Raw genomic sequence first — 19,681 nt, 5'->3', positions numbered from 1 at the left:
TTTTTAAAAGAAATTTGTTTTCTTACTCTTAATCTTCAAAAAACTTCAATTACATTTGCAACACCAATACCCCTACAAAGTAAAATACCTGTTAACCTTACCTTTATTGCTTCAAATATCAAATATATCAACAATACATGGAAAAAATTATACATGCATATATGATATAAATTTATAACAAAGCCATCCCATTACGCAACTCTAGGGGAGTACTACTTACGTAATATATTTCGTGTTACGTGATTAAGGAACAACACAAAAAAAGATCCCAGTTTCCATGAATTGAGGCATTATGTGTATCTCAGCATAGATTATTTTTAACTTACACTTACTCAAAAACAAAAGTTTTGAAGACATATCTTTCAGATGTAAAACATAGTTTTATAAGTATATAAATCAAAATACAAAAGCATTTAGTGCTTTGGGGAAAAGTACAGAATATGCAATAAGCATTCTGTAATAGGCTGTCGGTTGTCCTCAATTACTATTAAAAAGGTGAAAATGTTGAGGGTATTAAGTGAAGTAAAAAGATTAGTTCTTTATCTAATAATTTGTTTCATCCTCAAACCGTCAACATTCTTTTCCATTTACCCCCATCCCCCCACCCCACTAAGACAGACTTCTTTTTAAGGTCCCTAAGTGAAAAACTTGACACTTAATGGTTCAATGTTATTGGAGACTAAGGAAGGTATTATACAAAAATCAAAACAAAAAGATAAAGCTGAAAGAGAAACACATAGCTAAATTCAACATCTACTAAGACTTCAGGGAGCAGGTAGCAGCTGAGTTAGTAAAAGTTACACTGAGCTGTGACGGGAGTCGGTAGGTGGAAGGGAAGACCGTTTAAGGGTGAGTTAATAAAATAAACAGCAACAACAACAAAATCAAAGAAAAACAAGCAAACAAAACACCCCATCACTCTCTATGTAGCATTTACCATGCACTAAGCACTGTGTTAAACCCTATACTAGTGATCCTGTGACCCTGGCAGAAATGAAAATTCTTGGGCCTTACCCTGCAGGTGGGGCTCAGAAATCTATGGTTTAATAAACCGTCCAGGTGATTCTAACGTTAGGTAAAGACTGAGAACCACTGACCTATACCATACATTATCTTGCTTGGAAACAGGTTTAAAAAAAAAAAGAAAGAAAAGAAAAGAAAAGATTAAGAAATAAATGAACCAGGATTCAAACCAGAATCTGAACTTCAAACTTCTCTAAACCACTCTGAGGTAAAACATAGGAGGAATTTAGAAAAATCCAGTTATTCTAATTTGCCTGGAAATATAATATTCCTATTGTTAAGTAGCTTGAAGTTGGGCTGGTAGGCTTCAATACCATAGAAATCTGGCAACTAAACTCTTATTGTGTTCCAAATTACTGAGTTTAACACCAGGGACTAGAAATGAAAAACATTTAACATGTTATACACAGGGTCTTGAACCATTAGACACTTCACAAATGCGTTTAACTATAGTTAATTTTTTTTTACAATGAAACGTTTGCCCAGATAACCCACCAGCTTTCCAATTGGTATACCACCACCTTTCCAATTGGTATAAGTCTATCATTTAGCCATATCCCATTTCTTAAATATTTGAAATATAAAGTCTATCACTTTATATTTAGCTATTATACCACTACCACCATTTATCACTACCTCCTTTGTGTGAATTTATGATTACAAAATCATGTATCAAACTAAACCTGAAAAACTCTGCAAAATTTCTGTTAGAAGTCTTTAAGCCTAAGTATTCAAAGGTAATCATTAACCACTCCACCTACCTGTTAGAAGAACTAGGGGTAGAAAATATGTCAATGGCTGGTGCAGTCACTATACCCCCTGCTGAGGTGGACACAGGAGAGGCTGCAGTTGTTAAAGAGGTATGAGGTTTCTTTGCAAGTTCTTTTAGGCGCTGTTCCTGTTGAGAAAGGGAACTACCATAAGGAATCCAGAAACCAGATGTGTTTGTATGGCCTCTGAAAAAAAAAGGCATTTTCTAATTTTGTTTTGATAGCAGAAAGGTATTCTCTGTTTTGCTAGTCATTCAATGTCAGGATGAAAAATTAGACTACTGAATTTCACCCCATTTGTACAAATATTTATTAAATACTGTTAGTCTGTACAGAAGTCCCAATTACTTTATCAACTCCTATACTTGGTTTTCCAAATAAAGAGAATGCACACACCTACCTTTAAAGCTTTCAAACGAGCCTGTTCTTCCTCTAATGCTGCCTGCTTTTCCCTTTCATCCACTTTGGTAAGAGACAGGCCAGTGCTTGCCAGGGAAGAGACTGCATTGGAAAGTGTTGTCGCCCTAGGATAATCAGACAAAGGTAATTTGGTTTTTTGCCGAACATTTATTTCACTGGTTATGAAATGGTCTAGCAAGCTAGCCATGGATAAGCACCATAATTATGAAATAAACTTATGGAGTCAAAACCCATACTTCAGATGAAATATTCTACCCACTGACCTAGAGGATTATTAGAAATTAGTTGATCTACACATACATTCATTTATTTTTTTAAAGTAAGTGTTAGACTTTGGAAAGGGTTCACAGTAAAGGTGAGGGACATTGCCTCTTCCAAGCCCCAAGGTAGGGAACCAATGCAATTAGAGAAGAGCTTACATACTTCTAGGAAAACCCTGATGTGTAAAAAGTATTGAATTTCTCATAGGAAATGATCTTCTGCTAATTTACAGCCTAGGTTTGGCAGTACTACTACAGAATACTAAAACATAAGTACCAGCAATAAATAATGTATGTCTAGGTATGTTTCCCTTATAATAACACCCAAAGATGTCATTCCCAGAGGACCCACAGGTTCTCTCAAAGGAAGATCAGTTTCATTCCAGTCACTGGTCCATCTGGCACCCCCTGTCTGTCTGTTACCCTTTTGCCAAGCTAGAATTTTCTTTTCAAACATATTATATATGCACAATACATCATCCCTTACTGGTGGATTCACAGCAAACCACCTCATTTCCCTTATATCAAAACCTTATCCAGATCATAAACCCCAACATTTAATTCCCAAATGTTAATTCTAGGCAAAATAAACATGTGTGGTAAAGAATTCTAACAGGAAACTACTCCTCAGTGACTGCTATTAATTTTCCTTTTCCCACACACCAAACACCACTAATTTCTACTCTAAGCACACAAGTGGAAAAACTAAGTTTCATGTAAAATAAATTTTATAAATGAGCCAATATAAAGATATAACTCAGAAGACAAAGGAAGAGTAATACTGTTGTGAAGAAATACAAGAAACCCAGAATATTTTATGTTAAAAAACATATGAAGGGGCTTCCCTGGTGGCACAGTGGTTGAGAGTCCGCCTGCCGATGCAGGGGACACGAGTTCGTGTCCCGGTCCGGGAAGATCCCATATGCCGCGGAGCGGCTGGGCCCATGAGCCATGGCCGCTGAGCCTGTGCTCCGCAACGGGAGAGGCCACAACAGTGAGAGGCCCGCGTACGGCAAAAAAAAAAAAAACAACCAAAAAACCATATGAGGTAAATCGGTGTACCTGAGCTACCTGGCTATATTTTTCATTACTTTCTCAAATAATCGGGCCTTATAACTTGGTTTATACTTCTAAAAACCTACTAGAAAATTCAAAGAACAAATCGGCAATTAAAAAGCATTAAAATCCAGTAATGACATTTTCCTTTACAAATTACTTAAATTTTGTTGCTAAAAAAAAAGTTCTGAAACAACAATCAAAAAGAATTCTCATTATAATTCATACAAATTTCTTCTTCATACTGCTAAAAGGAAATCTTCATAAGAAAACATGAGAATTACTCAAGTTACTAACCAACACAAAAATCACGTTACAAGGTCAATAAGCGATGATCTATATTACTTTCAATTTGCTGGTCTTGGTCTTGGAAATCAGCTAAAAGTCTAATAGAATGATTAAAATATGTCCACAATCAACCCCATGAACTGGCATTAGAGAAAGATGATGAAATCTTATGTCAGACATCCTAGGTTTGAGTCCCAGAATTACTATTGCATACTTCACAGGGCTATTGTGAGGGTTAGTCAAATCTGTAAAAAAGGCATCTTGTAATTATAATACACCATATGAACCTATGCATTTCATCTTCAAGAGAAATACTGACATTATGAACACCATTCTAAACCACGTAGTTTTCACTGTCATCATATTAACAGATGCTGACATTTACTGAAAATTAGGAACTATCCCCAAAACTTACATCTGTTAATCCTTAACAGCTCTGAGGTTGATACTATTATTAAACCGACTTACAAATGGTTAAATCAAGATAGAGAGAAGTTCAATAACTTGGAACTTCAGCTAGACTCATCTATTTTCTCAGAAACATCACTACTGTTCTTTGCCCCACGAAGAATAATGTACCTGCTTGCAGCTGTAGAATCTTTGATTTTCTTTCCTTCCAAGGAAGCTAAATGTTGCTCCAAAGCATCAAGAAGACTGCTGGGGGCCTAAAATTGTACAAATATTAAGACTTTCTTTCATCAAAATAAATCAAGTATCGTCTAACACAGGAGAGCAATAAAAATAAATAGGTATATTCCTCATGATCTAATTAACAGTGCAGTTTCAGCCACCTAAGAATGACTCTATTATTTTTATTACATAAGCATGACCTGGTAAGGGGTATTAACAAACATAAAGATATAAAAACTAAGACTATGTGAACATGAAACATTAAGAGAATCTTAGAATTTTCTATATTTAAGTTATTTAAATTTTAAATAGAAACACAATCCTAAAAATCAGACATACTGTTGAGCATGGTCCTGGTACTTAATAACTACTCACTGAGTAACTGAAAATGTCCAAACACTATTTCTGAATAGTTATTGATAAATGAAACTGAAGACTAACATCAAGGAAACACAAACTGAAATCACAGTGAGATATAACTTCTTACCCACTAGAATGGTTAAAGTTAGATAGACTAGTAATATCAAATGTTGATGAAGATATAGAACAAATGCAACTGTCATACAATGCTGGTGGGAGTACATCCACCTTGAAAAAAGCTATGGGTTTTTACAAAAAATAAAGTTAAATATACAACTACCTTAATTACCCAATTCTATTCCTAGCTATTTATTCAAGAGAGAGACAAACGTTATCTCCACAAGACTTGTTCAAGAATGTTTCAAGCAGCTTTATTTATGATAGTTAAAAAACTGCGAATAATCCAAAACTTTCCAAATTTTCCAATTTAGAAAATAGATAAAATTGTGGTAAATTCACAGGATGGAATACTATTCAGCAATTAAAGAGAATTAATCAATGGTATATTCAACAATATGGACAGATCTCAAAACATTATGAGCAAAAGAAGCCAGATATGAAAATAGTTGCATGATTCCATTTATATTAAACTCAAAATCTGATACAAATTATTCTACTAGAATTCAAAATAGTGACTTGTGTGGAGCAGATTAGGGAGTGACTGGAGGGAGGACAGGAGGATTGGGGTGATGGAACTGATTTATATCTTGAATGGGGTGTTGATTACACAAGTGTTAATGGTTATCAATCCTCATTCAAATAGATATTTACCTCAATTTTTTTTAAAGACTAGCTTTAAACCTTCAGTCTATATGTCAAATCTCAACTTAATATGAACAGTTAATTACTTTCAAAAGGAAATCTTTTCTGTGACTTGAAAAGGAATTGTTCACTATTTTTAAGTGAAGCAAATACATCAGTGGCATTCACTTACATCAGATATTCTTTAGGATTTCAGATAGAGTTTCTCAATTACAGGGATCCAAAAGCAGTTGGAAGAGACAATACTAGCCAACTTCTCTGCCAATTATGACCTGAACAATTTCCTTCATCCTGTATTTTCTCTCTACACATCAAGACTTTAGCACAAGAAAGATATGGTAGAAAACACTGACTTCTTTGTTGATCTGAGAATACATGTGCACTCCCTCACCCCCAACGAATCAGCAGGCCAACTACTGTCCCAAGAGCTATTGTCGGAGATGATGATGGGAATGTTAACAATAGCGGTTAACATTTTAAAAGCTCCTGTAACACCACAGGCACTGTGCAAGCTAAGCTACCTTGTATGTAATCACTGACTCTACGAGAAAGACACTACTACATATCCATTTTACAAATAAACAACCTGAAACTGAAAATTAAGCAACTTGTCCCAGATCACATATCTGATACATAGCAAGAGCTAACACAGTGTGCAAGGTTTGTCTGATCTGAAAGCCTAGATACTAACTACTATGCTACAGAATCCTAAATTAAAACTGTGGTCATTTAAACTGTACTTTATTTTCTTCTGAAGGGTTTAAGCTGTGCTTACAAATATTAAACTACCTAGTTATGATAATTAATAAACTACTTCCCAAATCCCTTCTAAATGTATCTGGCTATTCTTTAAAAGTCAAACCCACATTACAAAGAGTGAAGGAAATGTGATGCTTCACATCCTAAAAAGAGCAATTTATAACAAACAAAAAAAGAATAATCTCAAATTTCCTCTTTTGTGTTTAACTACCATCTTCCCTAAAGTATAAAAAGCTTTGTTTTAATTCACTTGAAAATTTTCTGAATCATTCAGAGATCATCAATGAAGAGGGAGGGACAGAGGGTCAGAGGCTAGCCAACCCTACCCAATCACAATACCGTGAATATTAAAGTACAGACCGATGATAACAGTCTGGCCTGAGGCTGATGCTTTTTAAACAAAGATAGGTGAAGCTGACATGACAAATGGGGTAATGGCTTATCTGAAGCTGCCAAATCAGCTTATAGTACATATTGTTCAAACAATGACTCTTCTCACATTTAGCCTACAGTAATGTGCTTAATCTTAATGACATCAATTATCTCATGTGGGCATATGCAGAAATTTTTTATTTACATACAATCCATAACTAGCGCATACTCTTAGCCTGGTGATCAAAGGGATGAATCAGAACAAATGAGTAGAGAGAAAAACAGTAAGAACCTTGATACATAAGGATAGTTTATGCCAGGTACTTTCATTCTTAATACTCAGTAAACAAACACCAGAAAAGGCCAGAACTTCAGGTTTAAAGTTTCCTTCCCAGAAATTTTTAAAAGATAATGATGATAAAAATAATATTATAATAGCTAACACTGAGTACTTAATGCTCTAAATGTTTTTTAGGAATTAACTCATTTAATCCTCCCAACTACCTAATGAGATGGGTATTGTAATATCTGCATTTTAGAGATGAAACTGAAGCATAGAGAGTAACTTCTCCAAATCACAGGGCCAGCTAGTGGAACAGCCAGGACTCAAACTTAGACAAAGCCTGCTCTCTTAACCCAACATCATGTTTTGAGGTTTATCCCATTTAATATATTTACCTGAGCCAAAGAGCCAAAGTGGAAGGTTTAAAACAGGAAAAATAAATCCTGTATAAGATAATTCTCTACCAACAGTACACTGAAAATTTTGTTTTTAAAATACCATTCTCTAAGTTCAGCTCTTTCTTTTTTTTTTTTTTGATAATGATAATGATGAGAAACAAAGAGAGATTAAAGAGAATAAACTAAAGGAATAGTAGAGTAGTGGCTAGCTCCACCAATGTAAGAGATGAGTAGATTTCATACGGTAATAATGTTAGAACAATTGTCAGGAATGCATCAAAATGTTAAAATCTGTCAAGAAAAATTACACTGATCTCCTTGACAGCGGGGGCTGCTTATTATTCATCTTTGTACCCTTCATACCTAGCAGAATATAGCAGGCAGTGATTGGTATTATAACAATACTTACCTGTGAAAGGTCTGGTATATCACCTCTGTCAATTCCAACTTGCTGTAAGAAGAAGCAGCATTGTATTTAATAGATAAAATTACAATAGGGTGTTTTATAAGTAAAATTTAGAAAATGACATTTATGACTAGTACTATGAGCAATATTTTAGAAAGAATTCTTTAAAATTAGAAGAATATTTAATCCCCACAGATATCATTCAGTACTTCCAAGGACTCAGATGTTGTCTGATGGCTCTAAAAGTTCTAACAGAAGGGGAGCAAGAGCTGGAAATTCAACAAGGCTATTAAGTTACCATCTCCACATCTTCTAAGCACCTATATAAACTACCTTGTCACAATCTGAAAAATCTATCACTTCTATGACAAAAACATTACACCAAGAATGAGCAAGGCTGACCATGAACAAGTCCCCTGGGGCATAAGAAGTTAAGGAACAAACCTAATGACAATGACTCTCTCTCCATATAGTATGCTTTCCCTGGCAATCACCACAGATAACAATTTTTAAAACCTATGTTCACTCAAGCAGGTCAGGTTTTATACAAATACCAAGTGATATTTAACCAGGATATAACTGTCCTCACAAAGCAATCCCCATACACTTTCATGATGTTCAGGTACTAGGTAATTTCTAGCAAAAAAGATAAGAACCATTTCTATTTATTCCAACACCCAAATTTAAAAATTCTTTTCCCTCCCATGACTATATGACTATATTTCATCTTCTAATTTTCTCAACCTCTCAAGGGCCAGTCCCAGAATGACAGCAGTAGAAAACTTGATAAAATAATTCATACTAAGATCTTAAGAGCTAATCACTAATTGATATATTTGTCCTCTTCAAACACATTTGAAAAGGTTACTTGCGTCTTCTTTCATTTTTAAGTATCATTTTGACTTTTTTATTTTGGTTGCGCTGTGTCTTCGTTGCTGCGTGTGGGCTTTCTCTAGTTGCGGGCAGCGGGGGCTACCCTTTGTTGCGGTGCGCGGGCTTCTCATTGCAGTGGCTTCTCTTGTTGCGGAGCATGGGCTCTAGGCACGCAGGCTCAGTAGTTGTGGCTCGCAGGCTCTAGAGCACAGGCTCAGTAGTTGTGGCGCACGGGCTTAGTTGCTCTGCAGCATGTGGGATCTTCCCGGACCAGGGATCAAACCCACGTCCCCTGCATTGGCAGGCATACTCTTAACCACTGCACCACCAGGGAAGTCCCAGTTATTTGTGTCTTTACTCCAAGAACTAAGGTCTCATAACGAAATTGCTAGCCCAAAGACCGCCTCATGAAAGAACAAAAGAAGCCAAAGGGAAAAGCCAACAAACTAAAACTTTATTTAAAGAATTTACTAGAATCATAGCATAAACACTACCTTTTTCTGGTTTTAGTATGTGACTGACGCTAAAGAAACGGGGAAAAAAACATGGATTTCTCCTTGAGAGATACTTTAAATCCAAAATAAATTTCAGTACACTTCATAAAATAGCTGATTAACACCACAAAGCTATTTTCTTCAAAGGTCTCATCATCCTTTTCTCCTATTCCATCTGCTACAGAATAAAACATCACTGTAGTAATAGAGCTAGAATCACCAACTTGCTAGTTTCAGATTAACTACTTTGATATTATTAATCAGTTATATAGTCTATTCATCTTCTAGAATTATCCTAGCAAGACACCTCTGGTGGTAATGCATAGAGGGCAGAGAAAGGGAAAACAAACAAAAACACTTCAAGTGCTGCCTCTGTGCAAGAAAGATAATGCACACAAGCATTACGACAACTACCTTCTGTGACAGTCTCAGAAAATTATTTTTTAAACAGATTTGTAAAATTAGATTATCCTATAACCTACGTTCATGGTTTTCATAATCAATGACAAACAATAAATGCACTATTTTCACTTCTGAAGGGAACAAAACATTTTGAACCATGTGGGTCCAGCTGCAACTCTCGCTGGAGAAAAGAGACTTGCACTAACATAGAATATTCTCTACCATATTGAATAGAATAAATCTTCTACAATACATGGCCAATTCCAAACATAAAAGTCACTGCCACCTACCTGATTTTATAGAGAAATAAACAAATTAAAAATAGATTACCTTTCAGTATTCAATACTGAATTAAATATACAGGATATTTTTTATTCAATATTATATCATATTCATACCATAGCACAGAATTCAATATAGCATAGTGATATAATTGAATATATACCTTACTATACTTAAGACACTTCTTTCACTTGGATATAGACTGATTTCTTTGAAATGCACACTTAAAGACAAAAAAAGCAACTTAAGAGATACAGTCATTTAAAGACAGTTTACCTCTGCAACTTTGAGAAACTCTGAGATTCTTGTCATCCTAGTCAGGAACTTCTTATAGATGTCAAGACCTTCTTTGCACTGGTTCTTTTTCATATCGAAATATTTTTCTGCCAAAAGTAGATGTAAATATACTTTTATTGACTTCAAAATATAACACTCAAAAAGGAAAAAGATTTAAAACAGCTCCAAAGAGATTATATTGATGTCTCAGAGAACACATTCACCCTACAGAAAAAAAGTGTTAAATAAGCTTAGATATTTAAAGCAAATTAAAATAGAGATGCTGCTATATTAAAAATTAAGAAATTATGACTTTACTCATATTACTAGTATGTTCTACAATATTTCTTCGCTCACAATTCCCTAAATATATACTTGCATGTTAATACAGATCACATTTGACTCCATTTAAAACAGTGCTAACATCTATTTCCAAATATTCTTACTAATGATAAAGAAACATGGGGGCTTCCCTGGTGGCACAGTGGTTAAGAATCCGCCTGCCAATGCAGGAGACATGGGTTCGATCCCTGGTCCGGGTAAATCCCACATGCCACGGAGCAACTAAGCCCGTGAGCCACAAGTACTGAAGCCCGCGCTCTAGAGCCCACGAGCCACAACTACTGAGCCCGTGTGCCACAACTACTGAAGCCGGCGCTCCTAGAGCCCATGCTCCTCAACAAGAGAAGCCACTGCAACGAGAAGCCTGCGCACCGCAACATAGAGTATCCCCCGCTCACTGCCAACTAGAGAAAGCCTGCGCGCAGCAACAAACACGCAACGCAGCCAAAAATAAATTAATTTAAGAAAAAAAAAGAGAAAGATGGCAACTTTTCCATGTCCAAATGTCACTTGGAAAGCTAATTTAACTTAATATATAAACAGCAGTAAAGAGCTTAATTTATACCAATCACAGGGTGGGAGACTATGCCTTCCAAAACTTTGTAGAAAAGAAAACTTTCCATTTTTCACTTGTTAAAAAAAAACCAACCCTTTCCCCCTATCTCCATAGATTAAAGCATCCCTGAATGAGTCTGTATTAAGCCAGACTATGAAAAACAAATTTAAATAAATTCTAAAAAAAAAAAGGAATGAAAAGGGAGAACAATTACATTGGAATATTTGACATCTGACACTTGATACTTTGGCACACTTGGCAGACTGTTAATTGTCTACTCCAACCAAATCCCATTAAAAAAATTAGCATCTCTAGGCAAAATTAACTGCATTCCATATATACTGAATACACAGTAAAGCACCACATTCCTAAAATGCCTCAAAAGTAAAAAGCATCCTTAAAAATGCGTGTTTAATTATTTTAAAATAATTTGCAATCTGAAAATTAAGTTTAGAAAAAAATACCAATTTTACAGTTAAAGTTCATTTTGGAGTAAATTATGAGGAAATGATTTTCCTGAGACAGAAAATTCCAACTTAATTTTTATGAAATTTCTGTATTTCTAAAAATAATAAAACTGATAGAAAAAACAGATATATCTAAAAAATACAAAATTCATCTAGCTGAACATTCTAGTTGTATAAGTATTTAATCACTTAGCATGTGTAGTCAGATATAAAATTCTTTTCTCCAAATTGTTACAATGAATGACTGTATCTCAGTGGATTTTTAGGCAGCTTTAAGTAACAACTTAGACAATATTATTTACTATATGACACAAGATAAGAAATAAAATGTTATTAAACTATAGAAATATGTACCCAACAGGTTAATAATTCCTTCATTGTATGCTGCAAACAGTCTAATGGCATCTTTGAACAGGAGCATGAAGGCAGCATTTATTACCCCATTTGTAAGTTCATTGCTATTAACCTGGAAAAAAAAAAAAGGAAAGATTAGCTAATGTTTTGTTTTAAAATGACAATTACTTCCTTCAAATTAAAATACAATGAATTCAAACATTTAGGTGTATGAGAGGAAGACATTTATCTCTAGCAATCAGAGTTATAGCCATATAGTGCAAAAATCTTGATCAAAGAGTTCAGATTTATTTAAAAGCTACAAACACAAATCCTACAACATTCAATTTAGTTCAGAAATAAGTCATAGAGAACAAAAGTACCCTTTAACTCTTGAAATTCTTAGGTTACATCTCAAAAGTCTTTTAAGTTCAACATTAAATACTTCTAATTGCAAAATAAAGGCCATTTCTAGGTAGAAGTTCACTCTGAGTCATGAAGAATTTACTGAATATTTTTAAATCAAAAAATATTTATTAAATGGCTACTACAATCACCAAGGCACTGAGTTAAGCTAGGCAGAATATGTATTTTTTTAAAAATATAGCTTTTCCCAATATTACAAACAAGCTCACCTTCAAAATGGATATAATAATATTTCTACCTCACACGGTTACTGGGAGAATTAAATGATATACTGAGTGTAAAGAACCTGATGCAGTACTTTACAAATAAATGATCAATATTTATTATTATTAGTGAATTATGCTTTAACAAAAAAAGCACTTGTTTACCAAGAAATACAAGAAATACCTTTAGTTTTATCTTAAAGAAAGAATCAAAAGGATCAACCAAATTTATCTTAAATTCCTTTTTAGATATCTAAGTACATGACAGTTACCTTGTTAGGTATAGAAAAATATAAGCACAAAACTGTATGGTAAGCAACCAACTGGTAAATATTTGCAGAATATCTGACAAGGTTGACTTCCATTATAGAGAGAATTCTATAAGACAATTCACAAAATAAAAAATACATATAGCTAATAACATGTGAAAAGAAGTTCAACTTCACTGATCAAGTAAATTAAAATAATCAAATTAAATTACTGAACTATCCTTTTTTGAGCACCAGACTAGTAGGTATCAAGATAATCAAAACCAAGGTATTATTCTATACAGAAAAGGATGAAGAAAAACAGGCACCTATTGACAAGTGACTGGCTCAACCCTTCTGGAGTGTTAAGTTGGCAAGATTTAAAATTTAAATTTCTTAAAAATTTAAATGCTGGGACTTCCCTAGTGGCGCAGTGGTTAAGAATCCACCTGCCAATGCAGAGGACATGGGTTTGATCCCTGGTCCGGGAAGATCCCACATGCCACAGAGCAACTAAGCCCATGCGCCACAACTACTGAGCCTGCGTTCTACAGCCCACGAGCCCCAACTACTGAGCCCGGGAAGCACAACTACTGAACCTGTGAGCTGCAACTACTGAGGCCACACTCGGCAACTACTGAAGCACGCACATCTAGAGACAGTGCTCCGCAACAAGAGAAGCCACCGTAATGAGAAGCCCGCGTACCACGACGAAGAGTAGCCCCGGCTCGCCCCAACCACAGAAAGCCCCTGCGCAGCAATGAAGACCCAACACAGACAAAATAAATAAAAAATAAATAAAGTTTGTATTCCTTAAAAAAAAAAAATTTAAATGTTTATGTCCTTGAACCACCAAATTCTTTTTCTAGGCATTAACCCTACAGAAATAGGTTTATAAATGTGTAGATACACTATTATCTAACACACACAGAGTATGTAGTGTCCCTCCCTCTTGTTTCTTTTCTCCACTTATTTTCTGAATTAAAAAACCAAAATACCCTAAATATTTATCAACAGGAGGATCAGATAGTTGTTACACACAATGCAGTATAATAGACACTGAAAAGAATATGCAATTTTATAAAGGTACCCACAATAAATTAAGTGAAAAAAAAATTCATGGTTGGACCCTTTCTCTATAAAAACCAAAATAAAGCTCAGTAGTTACATTAATCCCCTGTCATCTAGACTAGGGGCCAGCAAACTTTTTTGTAAAGGGCCTGATCGTGAGTATTTTAGACTTGCAGGCCATATGGTCTCTGTCACAACTACTCAACCCCGTTATTACATCAAAAAAAGCAGCCACAGGCAACATGTAACCAATGAGCCTGTTCTAAAAACACAATTGTGGACACTGAAAAATAAACTTCATATACTTTTCACCTGTTAAAAATATTCTTTTCTTTTTATTATTTGCAACTATTTAAAAATGTAAAAATATTTTTTATTATTTGCAACCATTTAAAAATGTTCTCAGTTCACAAGCCTATAAAAAAATACTAGTTTGAGAACCTGTCCTAGTCTATAAAGCACCTTCAGGATTCACTTATTGAATGTTTACTGAACACTATCTATGTGCCACACACTACTGACAATGGGGACACAACAGGGAAAAAGAAGACCTAGTCCCTGCCCTCCAGAGGCTTAAAGACTACCAATTAATAGCACACCATTAAAGGAAAATCAATTTCAGCATAAAACTGTCACAGTTCCAATCACTAACTTGCACTTACAAGCTCTAAAATACAATGTCTTTAAGCTAGATGCACCAAAAAAGAAAAGACTTGTAAATGCTAACACCTAACATATTACAAACAAATGACAAAGCTGGCAACTTGGTTCAAGTAACAGTCAGTAAAACAAAAATCCCAGGGAACACAATGTCCTTAGGCAATAGCTATATTTGAACTTCCCTTTATTTCTCAATAACTGTCATGCTTTGAGTTCTACAATGCAGACAAAAAGTGAAATATTAAGTTAGCTCATCATAAAGAAAATCTTTATATATTTTTAATATCTAAAAACCATTATCAAAAGAAAGTAGATTTTCACATCAATCTCTTCATCTCTCCATCACTTTCTTTAGTATACCCTATAATTTGGGGGTTAGAGAAGCACCACCAAAGAAATGAGAGTAAATCTAAAACAATTATAAAAATGGAAAGTAATCTGATTTGGGACCACATTTATAGAAAATCCTTAGGCAAAGAGGATATTAGTGTGAAAAAATTAGTCTATGATAACTCGAGAATAAAAACTCTAACCAATTAAAATGATATAATTTTTAAAATCTCAAATCATAAAAGCATTTACGCAATGAACTTACATTAAAATCAAGAAGGGCATCCATTTGATTTTGAATAATTGGTACAGTTTTTAGGAGTTTTTCTGTGTTCATTGTTCTCATAACTCCATCAGCCCTGTTTAAAACAAAAAAACGAAAACAATTGAGTTTGTTATTAAATCTACATTTTGAACTCCCATCTGGTTCTCTATTTAAACAGAGAACAAGGTGCTACAAAACATCGCACGTTTTTAAGTCATTATTGAACCTGAAACCTCAAGTATCAATAGAAATCACATAGAAAAAACAAAAACAGCAAACACCACTATGTCCAATATCAAGGTGCTCGTTTATAACTAAAAAGATGTAAAGCATGAGACATAAAAATAAAAGCTTACATTATATAGCCAAGTTTATACTACACTTTTTACATGAGAAAATCATCTGATCCTCACACCACTCATGTGTGTAAAGGGCAGTTTTATAGATTTTTTTTTAATTATAAATTTAAAAAAATCATTTCCCTCAAATCACTAAATAGGACACAATGGAGTCTGCAGTTGAACACAAGTCTTGGTGAGCACCACTTTATTTAAGGTACTTTATTTGTGACTCAAATCAAAATAAAATTATTTTATTATAAAGGACAATTTTACCAAGTCATTCTAATCTGGCCATTAAAATAAGTGATAATTAAGAGGAATGGTTTTTAATAAAATGTTCTGTTAAATATTTCCAAAAAGATTTCTTTAAATATTTCTTTAGATATTTCTAAAAATAGAGAAATATAAGCAGTACCAAATAAACTAGAATTTTACAAAACTGACACCAAAAACACTACATAAGAGGTACTGGGGTTAAGGTGCAGAACTAACACTAAGTCTTTATTATATATCAGGCTCCATATTAAGGGCCTGATGTATGTTTTTCAAATCCTCACAAAAATCCTGTGGACAGTCTTGTCCCATTTTATAGACAATGAAATTTTAGGTTCAGGAAGGTTATGACTATCTAAGTTCAGAAAACAAATTCATTTTAGGGCCAGTATGTAAACCCAGGTGTATGAGGCTCCAAAACAGTGCTTTTCTTAACCTTTTGGCAGAGGAACAAGACCCTTTCAAAAAATATATAGGCTTTCCCTAATTCACAAATGATCCATACTTATAAACAGCTGTTCTACCCTAAGCTACCCCTTCAACCACAAATCCAGATACCAGAAAAACAATTAAGCTATGAAAAGCAAAAACAGTGCTTTGCAGGGCAAAACAAGAGTTTAAAGAACAAACACTGGACTGCCTTACATAGGCAGCTATTGACCAGCTTTAGTCCAACAACTCTCCCACATAAGATGTGTTAACCCACGGACACCTATATCCTCTCAGGTATTAAACTACATTGACTGGAGTTTGGGATAAGGACACCACTCCCTCTTTGTAACCCTTTCTTTATTCTCATACACATCACACTCTCATTTTATCAGTCACCGTTAGTCCCCTTTTAGTTCTTCCTCGCTCTCCTTGCTGAAGTAATTTTTGACCTCCTGGTCACTTCCCCTCCATCACAGAAGACTTGAATACTGGCTCAGTTTTTCTCAGTTAACTTCAACATCTTAACATGCACAACCAATCCAACATCTTGATCGCAAAATCCCTTAACCACAACCCCTATTCCCATAGTCAGATCCTGACCTTAACTGCCCATCCCCCCAAGAAACAACATTATCCCTACTCCCACTCCTACTCCCTTATCCCCACCTTAAGAAAAAGACAAAATTCAGACACCTTATCCTGACAATAACCTTTTAACTTTCCAGCTGCCTTGGTCAAGTGTCCCATGGCAAAAACTATTTGACTTTATCATAAACTTCAATGCATCAACCCCACCACTACCCACATTGATCCCTTTTCATTTTTCCTTCTTTAATCTAGCTTATAATTCCACAGATCATTATTATAATCACTCCCTTGCTAATACCCTAACTCTCTTATACCTCTCATTCCCTTGCAGTCACCTGGCAAATTCACAATCCTGGGTGAACACACATTTATCTTCTCCATGCCTGTACACATGCAGCTGAGTGCTAGTAAAGAAAACTGGGTAAGCTGGTAAAACTACAAATTCTTGATCATCAGCCTCAAATGGGGACTCAGCATTGCCAGCAGCCCTCTTAGCCTCTCTAGTGAATCCCTCCCCTGAGTACTTTCAAACCACCTTCTCCCACCTGTCCTTCTCCACCCCTCCCCCACATCCAACACACAAACTCTCAGCTCATAACTCTCAAAGTATTTCATTCAGAAATAGAAAATGACAAAAAGAGACTGTCTGATTAACTTGCCACCAAAACTACATTTATCTGATCTGCTCATATTACATTGGAGGAAGTCTATTTCTTTCTATCAAATGTAAATATCACTCACACAGATCCTTTGGATCCCACTCTGTCACAATCTTTGGTTATCCTCTTTCTCTCTAACACAGCAGTGTCCAATAGAACTATGTGCAATGGTAGAAATGTTCTACACCTACACTGTTCAGTATAGTAGCCACCAGCCACATGTGGCTACTGAGCACCTGAAATGTGGTTGATGCAACTGAGGAAATGAATTTTTAATTTTATTTCAGGTGAATTTAAACAGCCACACGTGGCAAACAGCTACCATACTGGACAGTGCAGATCATTAATCTCTTTTACACTAGATCATTCCCATGAACATGCAAGTGAAGTCTACCACACTTTAAAGATTACCACACTTTAAACACAAACACACACACACTTGCACTAACCCCACATTCCCATTCAGCTACCACTTCTACTGCATAGTCAAGCATACTTCTTAAAAGAGCTGCCACTTCCTTGCTTTTCATTCATTATTCAATTCACTCCAGTATAAGATCCACTCTTGCCTCTCCAATGGGTACTTGTCTAACATTACCTGACTAGATTTCTCAGCATCATTCAAAAGTTTCCCTCATTCTTGTAATACTCTGTCTTAGCATCCCCTATATCCCCCACTCCTTGTTTTCTTCCTACCTCACTATCACTTATTTAGTCTCTTTCATTGACTCCTCATCCTCTACTCATTCTCTAAAATAAATGCTGTGTATCTCAAGATGTTTCTAGGCCTTCTCCTCTCATTCTGTATTTATTCCCTAGGATACTGTCATTCCCAAGGCAGAAATTACCAAACTGCCACTGATGTATTTATATTCCCAGACTAGAAATCTCAAAGTGCCTAGTTAGTATTGTTGAATTGCCTAATTGATACCTTAACTTATAAAAATCACAGGCATCTAAAAACTAATATTTCAAAAATGAAATCCTTAATTTTTAACCACTATACCCTACCCTACCCTGTTCCCAAAAACCTTCCCAGTAAAAGGTAACATCTCCCCAATGACTTAGGCCAGAAACTATGGGGATGTTTTTTTATTCTTCCCTCTCTCACTAGCCTACACATCATTTCATCCCAGAGAACTTAAAATTTTTCAATTAAAGAAAAATCCTAAGTTATCACATGCTTACATCAGACTTCAAAAAACTCAACTCACAAACCCAAATGCTTAAATATGATTCAGACCAAATGTATGACAATTCATACTCCATGCAGAACACAAGTTTTTATTACTTCTTAAATAGATTATAATTAAATTCAGATACTTGCTTCCCAAATATAAGAGCAACGAGTTAAAGGATGATCATCCATATCCTTACTCACAGACAATACCTCTATTATTCTTTCTTTTGCTTGTTATGTAACAATGTCTTGTTACTTTGAACTGTACTAATTTAGAATTCAAGATCATTCAACATGGTAAGTTAACACTATCAAAAAATGGAATGTTAAACAAATAGAAAATGAAGGGACCAATCTTTAACACAACCAACTAAAAAGATAAATCTTCAGGCAATTTATTAGATCCATTTTTCATAGAACCATTTAATATACTATTTAGAAACACTTAGTCATCTTTTCAAAAACTACTACATATCTACTATGTTTAGATACTGTGGAAAGTCCTGAAGATATGAATCTGAGTAAGACTATATTGTCTTCATGGATGGACAATCTCATATAAAATCTAACAGAAATAAGGCTTCCTCAAAAAAATTATGTTTGAGTGAATTCTTGAAGAATGACTAAGAATTTGCCAGAATAACGAATAAGGGGCTAGATAAAAGAAGTATATTTAAGTGAAAAGTCATTTAACCATACAAGGGTAATAATTCATTTTGCTTTTGAATATCCTATATTTCTATTTAAAATTACAGCTAATCTCCACCTCAATTTCTAAATACCAAGATATATTCTAAATGAATTAAAGATTTAAATATAAAATACTGGATCCATAAAAATATTCAATGAAAATATAAATAGCTAGTTGATCACTTTGGGGTAGAAAACCCCGCTCCAAGTTTGCTTAAAAGACAACAGCCATAAAAATAAAGATAACAGGCTTTCCTGGTGGCGCAGTGGTTGAGAGTCCACCTGCCGATGCAGGGGACACAGGTTCATGCCCCGGTCCGGGAACATCCCACATGCCGCGGAGCAGCTGGGCCCGTGAGCCATGGCCGCTGAGCCTGCGCGTCCGGAGCCTGTGCTCCGCAACGGGAGAAGCCACAACAGTGAGAGGCCCGCGTACCGCAAAAAAATAAATAAATAAATAAAGAGAACAATTTTTAACACATAAGAATTTTTTTAAGTTTCAA

The 19,681-nt window shown here is 35.0% G+C and overlaps 1 protein-coding gene across 4 annotated transcripts in view; it reads right to left on the bottom strand.

The window, feature by feature from the left end:
- Nucleotides 1–19,681, bottom strand: part of PICALM (phosphatidylinositol binding clathrin assembly protein) — a gene marked incomplete at its 3' end in the record, with an annotated part of 103,628 nt that overhangs the window by 34,149 nt on the left and 49,798 nt on the right. For all 4 annotated transcript variants that reach the window (XM_079708180.1, XM_079708181.1, XM_079708182.1 and 1 more), the window contains exons 5-11: nucleotides 15,016–15,109; nucleotides 11,834–11,945; nucleotides 10,115–10,221; nucleotides 7,791–7,832; nucleotides 4,397–4,482; nucleotides 2,194–2,317; nucleotides 1,785–1,921 (exon numbers count right to left, since the gene is read on the bottom strand). In XM_079708180.1, coding sequence (XP_079564306.1) covers nucleotides 1,785–1,921; nucleotides 2,194–2,317; nucleotides 4,397–4,482; nucleotides 7,791–7,832; nucleotides 10,115–10,221; nucleotides 11,834–11,945; nucleotides 15,016–15,109 — 702 coding nt within the window. The remainder of the gene's footprint in view (nucleotides 1–1,784; nucleotides 1,922–2,193; nucleotides 2,318–4,396; nucleotides 4,483–7,790; nucleotides 7,833–10,114; nucleotides 10,222–11,833; nucleotides 11,946–15,015; nucleotides 15,110–19,681) is intronic.

Source organism: Hyperoodon ampullatus (assembly GCF_949752795.1).
Source record: "Hyperoodon ampullatus genome assembly, chromosome: 7".
NCBI classification, from domain to species: domain Eukaryota; kingdom Metazoa; phylum Chordata; class Mammalia; order Artiodactyla; family Ziphiidae; genus Hyperoodon; species Hyperoodon ampullatus.
This window is presented reverse-complemented; position numbering and strand designations above follow the sequence as displayed.